The sequence below is a fragment of the Dama dama genome, chromosome 25 (assembly GCF_033118175.1).
Source record: "Dama dama isolate Ldn47 chromosome 25, ASM3311817v1, whole genome shotgun sequence".
Lineage (NCBI taxonomy): Eukaryota > Metazoa > Chordata > Mammalia > Artiodactyla > Cervidae > Dama > Dama dama.
The window spans coordinates 64,973,534-64,987,398 of NC_083705.1; the positions used below are offsets into that span (position 1 = coordinate 64,973,534).

Here is a 13,865-nt window from a genome sequence, read left to right on the forward strand (position 1 = left end):
GCATCACCTATTTGTTCATTTATTCAGAACATGTTTATTGAGCTTCACATGCCATTTATGGAGCCAGGCATATTGGAGGGCAAGGCAGACTCATTTCTTCCCTCCAGCTCTCTTCCCTGGCAAGCTCATCCACAGCCTCCTGTGTAATAGGCCCCATCAATTTTTTATCTCTGGTATCGTATGTCCTCTGGCTTGAAATCTGTGTACTCAACTGCCTGCTTGACACAGTCTCGTTGATGTTTCATAGGCTCCTTAAACCCAAAATGTCTAAAACTGAACTGGGTCTCTTCAGGTCAGTCTCTCTTAGGGAGTCCCACAGTTGTCCATGAAACTCGACAATCTGAGAGCTCTTTGTCTTTAACACCTTTCTTCAACTCTCAAGTCTGCTCCATCACTAAGTTATGCCAACTTTATCTGCTAAATATGGTGGACTCTATCCAACTCTTTCCCTTTTAGTGGCATCCCGGGCCAAGCTATCACTGTAACTCACCTGGAAAACTCAAATAGCTTTCTAATGATCTCTCCTCCTCTCTCACCTGTCTCTCATCCATCTCACATTGCGGAACAGTGATGAAAGCATAAACCTGATCACATTGCTTTCTAATTAAAACCTTCCACTGCCCTTAGGAAAAAGTACAGTCAGTCTCTCTTTAGTGTGGCCTTCAAGGCTGGGAAGAACTGGTTCTGTCTGCCTTCCCATCCTTACATGAGGTCACTCTTTCCTCCTGCTCCGTTCTTCTTGATTCTCGAATGTGGTCTTTTTCTTCCCACCCAATACCCTCTTTCTCCCATTCTCCCTGAGTGCTCTTCCCTTAAATGATGAAGATGATAATGATTATTTTGGGATAAGAACACTTAACGTAAGATCTGTCCTCCTAGCAAGATCTTAACTGTATGGTATAGTATGGTTAACTCTAGGCACAATGGCATACAGGGGATCTGTAGGACTTAGTCATTTTGTATAGCTGAAACTTTGTACCTTTTGTCTAACAAAAGTCCCCATTTCCCTCTCCTCCTAGCCCCTGGCAGCCACCAGTCTACTCTCTGTTTCTGTGATTTGACCATTTTAGATTCCTTATGTGAGTGACATCATGTAGCTTTTGTTCATGCGGTCTGGCTTATATCACTCAGCATAATGCCTTCCAGGTTCATCCATGTTTTTGCACATGGCAGAATTTCCTTCTCTTTTTTTAAAGGCTGAATAATATTCCATTGTATGTAAGAATCACATTTTCTTTACCCATTCATCCATGGATGGCACTTACATTGTTTCCATGTCTTGGCTATTGTGAATAATGCTACAGTGAACATGGAAGTACAGGTATCTGTTCAGGATCTTGATTTTACTTTCTTTGGATATATAACCAGAAGTGGGATTGTTGGATCATACGGTAGTTTTATTTTGAATTTTTTGAGAAATTTCCTGTTTTTCATAGTGTCTGTACCAATTTACATTCCCACCAATAGTATACAAGGGTTCTCATTTCTCTACTTCCTGGCAAACACTTAGCTCTTTTTCCTCGATCATCGATATCCTAACAGGTATGAGGTTATATAATATTGTGGTTTACTTCTACTTTTTATTTTTTATTGACGTATAATTGACTTACAATGTTGTGTTAGTTTCAGGTGTACAACAAAGTGATTCAGTTACATATACATTTATATATTATTTTTTAGATTCTTTTCACATGTAAGTTATTACAACATATTGATTGTAATTCCCTGTGCCATACAGTAGGCCCTTGTTTATCTATATTATATGTAGTAGTGTTTTTACTGAGTGAATGAGCGATAATCACGCAGTCATGTTCAACTCTCTGTGACCCCATGGACTGTAGCCCGCCAGGTTCCTCTGTCCATGGAATTCTCCAGGTAAGAATACTGGAGTGGGTTGCCATTTCCTCCTCCAGATGTATATGTTATTGCCAAATTCCTAATTTTTCTTTCCCCATGAGCTTTCCCCTTTGGTTTTCTATGTGTTCGAGTCTCTTTCTGTTTTGTCACTAAGTTCATTTGTATAATTTTTCTTTTTTTTAGATTCCACATATAAGTGATATCATATGATATTTTTCTTTCTCTGTCTGACTTACTGCACTATTGTGTTAATATTCTTGGCACCCTTGTTGAAAATCACATGACTGTATATGTGTGAGTTTATTTTTGGGCTCTCTATTCTGTCCCATTGATCTACATGCCTGTGTTTATCATGCTGTTTTAATTTTTGTAGGTTGGTTATACATTTTGATACAGGAAGTGATTCTGATTTGTTCTTGCTCAAAATTGCTTTGGCTATTGGGAGTCTTCTGTGGTTCCATAAGAATTTTAGCATTAATTTTTCTATTTCTGTATAAAATGTCATTGGAATTTTGATAGTGATTTCATAAAATCTGTAAATTACTTTGGGTACTATAGCTATTTTAACAATATTAATTCTTCCAACTTGTGAACATATGATGTGTTTCTATATATTTATATCTACTGTAACTTTTTCATTAGTGTTTTATAGTTCTCAGTACAAGTCTTTCACACTATTTTTGATGAAGTTTATTTTTAAATATTTTATTTTCTGGTGCTATTATGAATGGTATTATTTTCTTATTTTTTTTGGATAGTTTATTCTTATTGTTTAGGGCATTTTTATAAGTTAAAGATACTCAGAATAAGCCAAGTGTCTTCCTCTTGATCTCACACATACCACAAATACAAGATTTTATAGTAATTATTTTGCTTCTGAAAAAAAATGAAATTCTTTATATGTGTGAATTTAAATGGACTGAATCTCTAGATGAAACATTTAAAGAAAAATATGCTTTATTTTACATTATAAAATCCTTGGCCTTCCCACCATATAATAATCTTCATTTTGGCAAATCTTTGTTCTTAGCTTAGTATGGAGTTGTTTTGAGTTGTTTCTAAGTATCCCTATTATCTTTATTCTGGTGATATTGTGTTTTTTAATGAAAGTCTGTGATTCCAAAGTCACTACTAAGTTCAGTTCACTCAGATTTCTCCAAGGTGAAGATAATTATTAATGTCCTACTAGGCTCCGTTTTAAATAAGCACATTGTTATTAAAATAGGCCATCCTTATTTGTGACTAATGTCTCAATAAAGTCAATGGCATATATATGGCATATATTTCTTTTCAAAGAAGGTCATTTTAATTATGTATATAAACTGGCCCGCTTTCAAAAATATTACTTGATTTATTAATATAGTATACAAGATTTCCACCGTGTGAGTCAGACATCACTGCTTCTGCAACTGCTTGCAACTAACAATGGAGCATAAAGAGAAATGAGGCAACTGCACTCAATAATCACTCAGAAAGGAATACCAACCGCAATAGTCCCTGCTGTTTCCCAGAACAATTAGCATATTTTGTTTATGAAGCACGTTAGTTAGAAGATACTTTTGAACTTTGAGCTTCAATAAAAAATGTTGTTTAACACTCTAAAGACTCTATAAAGTTTTGCTGTATTTGAATTTCTAAATCAAGGTGCTTTAGGCGTTGGAATTCATCATCTTTGGCTTTGAATTCAGATGCTTCTGCCTGTAAGCAAACTTCTGTAAGCCTCATTTTCCTTATCTTTAAAATATACATAGTGATATCCATCACTTAGGGATATTCTAAGGATTAATTGATAAAGTTTTGTGATTTAGGATCTGCCAGGATTAGATATCTTTTTCCTCTGAACGTAGCATTAATTATGTGTTTGGCTGGAAGAGAAAACCAGAGCAGTAGTGACATAAGCAAGTTTTTAATTTTATTTTTGGTGTAAACAAGGTTTTTATTTAATTTTTTTCTTTTTCCTGCTACCAAGGAAGTACAGAAATGTGCAGCCTAGAATACAACTGGGGACCTTGTGCCTAGCTTGCTGTCATCCTTAGGGCGAGGCTCCCTCCAGGGGGCTGCTGCATCTCAGGGCTATGTGTCTGTTGGTGCCACATGAAGCTTTGTCTCTTAGTCGAGACAGGGTTCTTCCCCAGGGACTTTTGTCTGCCATGTTTTCGGCCAGAACTGGGTCACCTCCAGTTACAAGAGAGTTTGGGGAATCAAAGACTTTTAGTTGGGCGGATTGCTACTCTGAGCAAATTTAAGATTCTTTTGTTACTAAAAGACAGGGGGTGGCTACTGGATAGGCAACTCATGTGCCCTCCTCACTTTATTACTTTAGTTCGTTGAATCCAAATGAATTGGAAATTTGAAAATTTCCAGTTCAGGAAAATTCAGGGACTGAGGCCAGTGGCCTCCCTTCTGTCCCACATACCCATCACCATGTTCTACACCAAGTGATGTGAACAAACCTCTACTGCCTCAGACAGCAGCCTAAAGGTGGGTCCCCAAACTGGCCTTGGTTCCTTGGTAATTGGACATTGAAGACAACAGAAGGGTTTTCCATGCCCTTTTGTCTCAATCTTAGCAGGCTTGGGTCACCCTAAGAGGAAATGGTCCTTTTTTAACCTTCCCTGCATCAGAGATTATGGGTCTATGGAAACATATACTTAGATTCCATTCCAATTTTTCCTTTGACTTTTTGGATAGACACAAAGGCAACTTGCTAAATAATGAAAAAAGTCATTGTTATTGATATTATGGGGATTCTCTGGTGGCTCAGTAGTAAGGAATCTGCCTGCCAATGCAGGAGACATGGGTTCGATCCCTGGGTTGGGAAGATCTCCTGGAGTAGGAAATGGCAACCCACTCCAGTATTCTTGCCTGGGAAATCCATGGACAGAGGAACCTGGTGGGTTACAGTCCATGGGGTTGCAAAAGAGTTGGACCTGACTTAGTGATTAAACAATAACAACAGTTGATACTATCAGTTTACATAAGAAGGATAAAAATTATTACATGGTAAATATTGGGTCGGCCAAAAAGTTCACTTGAATTTTTCTACAACATCTTATAGAAGAACTTGAATGAACTTTTCAGCTAACCCAATACAAGAAAGTTTTCAGAAAGTGGGAACATTTCTGAGAATATCCCTTAATGCCAAATAAAAGACTTGGTATCATGCCTGGCACATAGTGAATGATGCCACCATCATGGTTAAAACCTACAATTTGTCATAGGCAAGAATTGTTCATGTGTTTTCAATGACTAGACTTAAACTTCCTAGAATTTAAGTTGTTCTTTATAGTGTTTGCTTAAATTATGTGAAAAAAATATAGCTTCCAAGTGTCTTAATATATTACCTTTCAGTGTATATGTTAAACTCTATTTATAACCCAATTGATAAACTGTTTCTATTATTTACATAGATGTAAATGGTCTCACAGTTATGGCATTAAGAACTTAATTTAGCTATCAATTACTCCCTGATAACTCAGTTGGTGATAACTCAGTTGGTAAAGAATCCACCAATGCAGGAAACCCTGATTCGATTCCTGGATCGGGAAGATCCTCTGGAGAGGGGATAGGCTACCCACTCCAGTATTCTTGGGCTTCCCTTGTGGCTCAGCTGGTAAAGAATCCACCTGCAATGTGGGAGACCTGGGTTCAATCCCTGAGTTGGGAAGATGCCCTGGAGAAGGGAAAGGCTACCCGTTCCAGTATTCTGGCCTGGAGAATTCCATGGACCGTATAGTCCATGGGGTCACAAAGAGTTGGACACGACTGAGCAACTTTCACTAATATTGAGAAGATACCGTTTTTCATTTCTTTGCTAACCATCACCTGATAGGTTTGTTCACTTGATTCCTTCTCTTTTCCTCCCTTCTTACTGGCTGTATTTCTATTTGTAATTCTTATGTACTTTATTCAGTACTATTAGCACTTTTAAAGGAAATCCATAGACCATTTTTTCCTAAGGTAAATAAAGGTGTTTATGATAAACTTTAACTATGTTATGTATAAGTCTTGTAAATTCCTTGGGATTGAGACCAAGTTTCATAGTGGTAGGTGTTCAGCACACATGCTCTGTGTATGTGATGATGGATTCGCTCTGACTTGATGACCAGGTCTTATTATAATAAATGCTGTTTTAGAGTTGGTCCCATGTTCGGTACTGTTGGGAGGATAAAGGTCTACAACAGAAGATTTTTACTCATACATTTTTAAAGGATACCATAAATTAGAATTGACTACAGATGGCCAGGTGCCACATTTAAGAATAAGATGGCCAGGGCATAAAAAAATTTAGTACCGAACATTGCACATGCCAAATGCAGTCACAGCCAGGGGGAATTAAGGTTATGGCAGGTTCTGAGCAAAAAAAATAATAAATGGGGATGTTAAATATGAGTACCAGGTGGCACTGATTTCTGAGTTATTTGTACCACTTTCATCCTTATGTAAACCATAAAATAGGCTGGCTGCTGACCAGAACCTGCAGCTGTGTATAAGAGACTTCTTTGTACATGTACCAGAAAACAAAGACTTATGATAGGCTTAAAGTCTGTCACAGTTTTGTACGTGAAAGAAAAAATAAAATTGTTGATGTCATAGGCTTGGGGCCAAAAATGCTGACATATATCTACCTAGCTAGGACTATAAACATGGCGTGCATTCCTAAGAACTGTCTTAAGTTTTTTAAATAGCCAGTTAAAACATTTTTTTTCCTTGGAATGTAGTTGATTTACAATGTTGTGTTTGTTTCTGTTATACAGCAAAGTGAATCAGTTATATGTAAACATATATCCACCTTTTTTTAGATTCTCATCCCATACAAGTCATTATAGAATATTGAATAGAGTTCTCTGTGCTATTCAATAGGTTCTTATAAATTATCTATTCTCTACATAGTAATATGTATATGTCAATCCCAATCTCCCAGTTCACTCTCCCCTCTTCCCTCCCCGGTAACCGTAAACTTGTTTTTTACGTCTGTGACTCAAGGCAGTTAACTTTTAAAACGATCATCCACTTTCATATTTCACATGCAGCTTTCTTTATTCTTTCTAGTGTCTGAACACTTCCTCTGTGCCTATGATATTGACTGCAGTTTGGAAACCAAGAAGGAAGTCGTTCAGTGCATGGGCTCCTTCCAGGATGGGGTAGCTGAGAAGTGTGTTGATTATTTCCAGAGATTCCGACGTTCTACCCATGTGACTCCCAAATCGTATCTCTCCTTTATTCAGGGCTATAAGTTCATATATGGAGAGAAGCATGTGGAGGTGCAGACTCTGGCCAACAGGTAAGTGTGAGGGTCGTATATGAAGTTATTGTAAAGCAGCCACTCTCAAGTAGGGGCAAATTTGCTCCAAGGAGACATTTTGCAATGACTGGAGACATCTTTGTTTGTTAGAACTAGGGCGGGGGCATGGGGAGTGGTTGAGAGGTACTACTGGCATCAAGAGTCAGAGGTCAGGGGTGTGCTAAATATCCTCACAGTGCACCGGACAGTCCTCATCACATAGAATTTTGTTGTTGCAACTCCCTGGATTGTAGACTGCCAGGTTCCTCTGTCCATGGGATTTCCCAGGCAAGAAGACTGGAGTGGGTTGCCATTTCCTCCTCCGGAGATCTCCCTGACTGAGGAACTGAACTTGCATCTCCTGCATTGGCAGGCAGATTCTTTACCACTGAGCCACCTGGGAAGTCCTTGCAAAGAGTTATCCAGCCTCGAAAACCAATAGTGCTGAGGTTGAGAAACCTTCCTTTCAAGTTTGTTCAAAGGATTATTCCATAGTTGCTAGTGGCTTTATTTTTGCCCAATAGGATTAAATATTGCCGAGTTTTCTTGTGGCCTACCAGTTTGTACAGTATTGGATGATAGTAATAGAAACCTTGAGCTTGGAAAAAAGCTGAGAATACAGACATCCCCTCCCCCCTCCCCTCATCCCTTTCTTCCCACACGTTCTGAGTGTCTGGGATAGAAGAGTCTGCTTGATACGTGTGTTCTCTGCACAGCAAACACCTTACTTCTCTGAAATTTGTTCCCAACTTCCCAGCTCTGCTTTGCTGTTTTATGAACACTTATGTCTTCTGCCTGAATACAGCCAAGAAGCAGCCAAGGTTGCTACCTAAGGGACCCCTGGATGAGTGGTTGGACTAAATGACTCTAAGAACCCCTGTTTTTAAGATCACATTATTCTAGAGTCAAACAGGCAGCTGATCCCTTCACAAGGCAGTTCGATGGCTTTAAATTTGTTTCTTTCCTTGATCACAAATCTTCCTTCTTTTAATGTCATTGGTCTCATTAGAAAAAAAGAAGTTATTTATTTCCCTTCCTCCATGATAGGGTTTCAAGAAATTGAAGTCTGTTGTCATTTAGCTAAAGTTCATTAAGCATGTTTCTTGCATGAGACAGATTCTCGACACTGTTATTCCTCATGTCATGCAGTGTTCTTAGCAGACTCACTCTTTTCACACTTAGTCTATGAAGAACTGACATGTGACTTTAGTCTGAAGTCAAGCCTAGACATTTCCTCTTTTTGTCAAGCCCTCTTGGGCTTGCTATTGTATATACAGTATTCTTCAAATACGACCATTACCATCTATATCAGTAGACCAGTACTTGGAAAATGTGGCCAAGAACCACACATGTTAACACTCCCCTTGCCTTGGATTTTTAATCTCAGAATGAATACTGGATTGGAAAAGCTGAAAGAAGCTTCGGAGTCTGTTGCAGCTCTGAGCAAAGAACTGGAAGTGAAAGAAAAGGAGCTCCAAGTGGCCAATGATAAAGCTGACACGGTGGGTAGACATTGACACATGAACCATATTTATTTCGAATTCCCAATTCATAAATGTTAATGGTGTATGCTTCTTCTCTCTAAGTTGTAACCATGGAAGTGCAAATGATTTATTTCCATTATAATACCATATATACACCAATGATGCTATGAATGAAATAGGTAACTGATAAGAACCTACTGTATAGCACAGGGAACTCAATGCTCTGTGATGACCTAGATGGGAAAGACATCCACAAAAGCAGGGATGTATTTATACATACAGCTGACTCACTTTGCTGTATAGTAGAAACGAATGCAACATTGAAAGCAACTATACTCCAATAAAAATTTTTAAAAGTACCATACTCTTAATTCTATGTATGAAAAATTGTGTAAGTGGACAAAATCAACAAATCCAGGCAAAAATGTGCATTTTGAGCTGGGTGACTTTTGATGTACTTTTTTTTTTTGGTTTTTATATTGAATTAGGTCTTAAAAGAAGTGACTATGAAAGCACAGGCTGCTGAAAAGGTCAAAGCTGAGGTCCAGAAGGTGAAGGACAAAGCCCAGGCCATTGTCGACAGCATCTCTAAGGATAAAGCCATTGCTGAGGAAAAACTGGAAGCAGCAAAGCCAGCATTAGAAGAAGCAGAAGCAGCCTTGCAGGTACATCTTTGTGATATAACAGATGTCATCTTCTAGGGCCTTGGAGGAAGATTAGGCAGAAAAGATGAATAAGAACGAAGAAATGTTCTACTGCTTCAGACCAAAGCTCTCTTCATTGCAATGATTTCAAGTGATATATTCTGCTTGGAGATGTTATTTGCTTTTTTTTTTTTTTTAAGATATTGCACGTGGCACTTCACATATTATCTTCTCACTCACAAGTGATGGGCAGTGCCATATAATAGTGGTCTGGGTGCTAGCTTCTCATTTCAACTCTGTCACCAATAAGCTGTGTGACATTGGAAAAGTCACACAGAATTTCTAAAATATTTTTTTCACTCATTCTTTGAGGACGTTGGAGTAGGTTAGTAAGATACAGCTTTCTCTGAGTGTACATATAAATTATCCAAACAAAGGACTACTGATCTAGTGCTGCGCATTCAGGTCAGGCTTTGACCAGGTTTCCAACACAATGCAATTATGTGGCAATATCATAAATGATGAAATTAGAAATGAGGTTGGACTCTGGGAAAATATGTTGAATCTAGTGAAGTAGGCCGTATCTTCAAGGGCTGGCCCTTTTTGAGACTGGTCTAATTTGAGATGTTTTGGATTCAGGTTAAAATTGTTGTTTTTACTGTTTCTTCCCTGGTGGTCCAGTGGTTAACATTCTGGTCCAGTGGTTAACACTCTGCACTTCCAACGCAGCAGGTGTGGTTCAATCCCTGGTCAGGGGAATGAGATCCTTAGTCTACTCATCTGTTCCCTTATGTTATTGACTCTTGGCTTAGAAAGTGGCTGGAGAAATGGAACAGTGCTGACCTGTCCATTGCTAATTCAAGTTATATAACCTCAATTGAGCTTGCATCATTATGTGATGTAGTTACTATCGTTTTGCTACCTTCTTAGCACACTTCCTGAAACACTTATAAATTTTTTTGATCCAAGTTAAGTCTTTAAGCTTTGTGAGTTGGTATACAACATATCATATAAGAGAATTTTTACTCTTTAGAGACAGTGAAGATGTTGCCTTCTTTTCTTATCTTTCCAAAGTTTCACACCATTCTTAGAGGTGATGTATCTTTCCTTACTGTTTCTTCATTCCTTCTTGCACTGGCTAAACTGTCCTCCTTAATCCATGAAGTCTTCCAGGGTCCTTAGCCTCTCAGATTGGTGGATACCTCATCTTCCCCAGTCCCACTTTTAAAAGAATGATTTATGAAGTTATGATTGATATACAAAAGGCCACATGTATTTAATATGTATAGCTTGGTGAGTTTGGGATGAGTGCACACCTATGAAGCCATCACCACCTTCAAGGCCATAGACACATCCATCAACTCTCAAAGTTTCCTCCTGCTCCCTTTATTAGTGTTTTTTTCTTTAAAAATTTTATTTATTTATTTTTATTGGAGTGCAGTTGCTTTACAGTTTGTGTTAGTTTCTATTTTACAGTAAAATGAATCAGCCATATGTTTACATATGTACCCTCCCTTTTGGACATCCTTCCCGTTTAGGTCACCACAGAGCATTAAGCAGAGTTCCCTGTGCTATACAGTAGGTTCTCACCAATTACCTGCTTATCAGTAGTGCTTATGTATCATCCTAATCTCTCAATTCCTGCTACCCTTCCTTTCCCCCTTGGTATCCATATATTTGTTCTCTATTTCTGCTTTGCACATAGGATCATCTATACCATTTTTCTAAATTCCACATATTTGCATTAATATATGATCTTTTTTTTTTTTTTATTAGTTGGAGGCTAATTACTTCACAACATTTCAGTGGGTTTTGTCATACATTGATATGAATCAGCCATAGATTTACACGTATTCCCCATCCCGATCCCCCCTCCCACCTCCCTCTCCACCCGATTCCTCTGGGTCTTCCCAGTGCACCAGGCCCGAGCACTTGTCTCATGCATCCCACCTGGGCTGGTGATCTGTTTCACCATAGATAGTATACATGCTGTTCTTTTGAAATATCCCACCCTCACATTCTCCCACAGAGTTCAAAAGTCTGTTCTGTATTTCTGTGTCTCTTTTTCTGTTTTGCATATAGGGTTATCGTTACCATCTTTCTAAATTCCATATATATGTGTTAGTATGCTGTAATGTTCTTTATCTTTCTGGCTTACTTCACTCTGTATGAGGGGCTCCAGTTTCATCCATCTCATTAGGACTGGTTCAAATGAATTCTTTTTAACGGCTGAGTAATATTCCATGGTGTATATGTACCACAGCTTCCTTATCCATTCATCTGCTGATGGGTATCTAGGTTGCTTCCATGTCCTGGCTATTATAAACAGTGCTGCGATGAACATTGGGGTGTACGTGTCTCTTTCAGATCTGGTTTCCTCAGTGTGTATGCCCAGAAGTGGGATTGCTGGGTCATACGGCAGTTCTATTTCCAGTTTTTTAAGAAATCTCCACACTGTTTTCCATAGCGGCTGTACTAGTTTGCATTCCCACCAACAGTGTAAGAGGGTTCCCTTTTCTCCACCCCCTCTCCAGCATTTATTGCTTGTAGACTTTTGGATAGCAGCCATCCTGACTGGCGTGTAATGGTACCTCATTGTGGTTTTGATTTGCATTTCTCTGATAATGAGTGAAGTTGAGCATCTTTTCATGTGTTTGTTAGCCATCTGTATGTCTTCTTTGGAGAAATGTCTGTTTAGTTATTTGGCCATTTCCATTATTTAAGCCTGAATAATATTCCATTGGATGTAAATACCACATTTTCTTTATCCATTCATCCATCAATGGACATTTACATTGCTTCCATGTCTTGGCCGTTGTGAATAATACAGCAGTGAACATAAGGGTGCAGATGTCTCTTTAATCCTAAGCATCATCCTTCCCCTGCTTGTTTTAAGACACTTTGGCACTACTGAGAGTCTTAGATCAATAGAGAGAAGACAAGGATAGTGTAAAGAAACTTCTAAACCTTTATTGCACTTGTGATACTAACAGCATTATAGGAACTGAGCATGGGGCGTCTCAGTTCTTATAGGTCTGCATTCTCACAAGATTTCAAAAGCTTGACATTTCTTTTAATATTATAAAATATTTTCCAATATCCTCCTAATTTAGTACTCTATACCACTAAAATATTCAGCAGCATCATCAATGCAGAAATATCTGGGAATAGGGGTAAGGTGATGGGGTATGTGGGGGAGGTTTTCAATAATTTCCTTCATTGGTTCTGACTTCATCTTATTGCCTCCTTGAAAGTTTTGAAATCCAGTACTACCAATTCATACTAAGAAATTCCAGGTACATTCAAACTCTGTCTTGGCATCAAGCATGCAAATCTACAAAACAAATAAAGTAACATCAAAGAATGTGTCTGTTCTTATCTCATTGCTAATCTGACCTGTTTTGGATAATAATATATATATATACATACACATATATATGTAAGTATATGTATATACATATGTATATACATATATATGTATATATATATATGCACACATATGTAATAGTCTTATTTTTTTGCCTGTAGAAGAAAGAGGAATCTAATATTTAGCTGAAATAGGTTGAACTTCAGCTATACCCCCATCCCCAATTCATTTTACCTGGTTCCCCAACATAATTGAGTCCAAGTCTATTTGAGACTTCCCCCTTTTAAAGCTAAAGGGAAAATAAACAAATAGGACCTAGTCAAACTTATAAGCTTTTGCACAGCAAAGGAAACCATAAACAAAATGAAGACAGCCCACAGACAGTGAGAAAATATTTGCAAATGATGAGACCAATAAAGGGTTAATTTCCAAAATATACAAACAACTCATACAACTCAATTAAAAAAAACCCAATCAAAAAGTGAGCACAAGATCTAAATAGAGGTTTCTCCAGAGAAGACATACAAATGGCCAACAGACACATGAAAAGATGATCAACATTACTAATTATTAGGGAAATTCAAATCAAAACTGCAATGAGATATCACTTCACACCAGTCAGAATGGCCATCAACAAAAAGTCTTACAAATAATAAATGCTGGAGAGGGTGTGGAAAAAAAGCAGCCCTCCCACACTGTCAGTGGAAATGTAAATCGGTACAGCTTCTATGGAGAACAATATGAAGGTTCCTTAGCAATTAAAAATAGAGCTACCATGTGATCCCACAGTCTCACTTCTGGGCATTATACGCAGAGAAAACTATAATTTGAAAAGATACATGCATCTCAGTTTTCACTGAAGCATTATTTATAATAGCCAAGACATGGGAGTGACCTAAATGTCCATCAACAGATAAGTGGGTAAAAAAGAAGTGGTACATATATACAATGGAGCTTTACTTAGCGGGGAAAAGAATGAAATATGCTATTTTCAGCAACATGGATGGACCTACCTAGAGATGATCATATTAAGTGAAATAAGTTGGAAAGAGAAAGTGTATGGTATCACTTAATTGTGGATACAAATGAACTTATCTATGAGACAGAAACAGACGCAGAGAGGAGACTCGTGGTTGCTAAAATGCTGGGCAAGGGTTGGATTGGGATTTAGGGTTAGAGGATGCAAACTGTTGTGTGTGTGTGTGTGTATATATATATATATATATGTA

The 13,865-nt window shown here is 38.0% G+C and overlaps 1 protein-coding gene across 1 annotated transcript in view; it reads left to right on the plus strand.

The window, feature by feature from the left end:
- DNAH5 (dynein axonemal heavy chain 5) overlaps window positions 1–13,865 on the plus strand; it is a 314,041-nt gene that overhangs the window by 218,131 nt on the left and 82,045 nt on the right. The window contains exons 56-58 of the mRNA XM_061129706.1: window positions 6,910–7,141; window positions 8,529–8,643; window positions 9,114–9,290. Of these exons, the coding sequence (XP_060985689.1) occupies window positions 6,910–7,141; window positions 8,529–8,643; window positions 9,114–9,290 (524 nt within the window). The remainder of the gene's footprint in view (window positions 1–6,909; window positions 7,142–8,528; window positions 8,644–9,113; window positions 9,291–13,865) is intronic.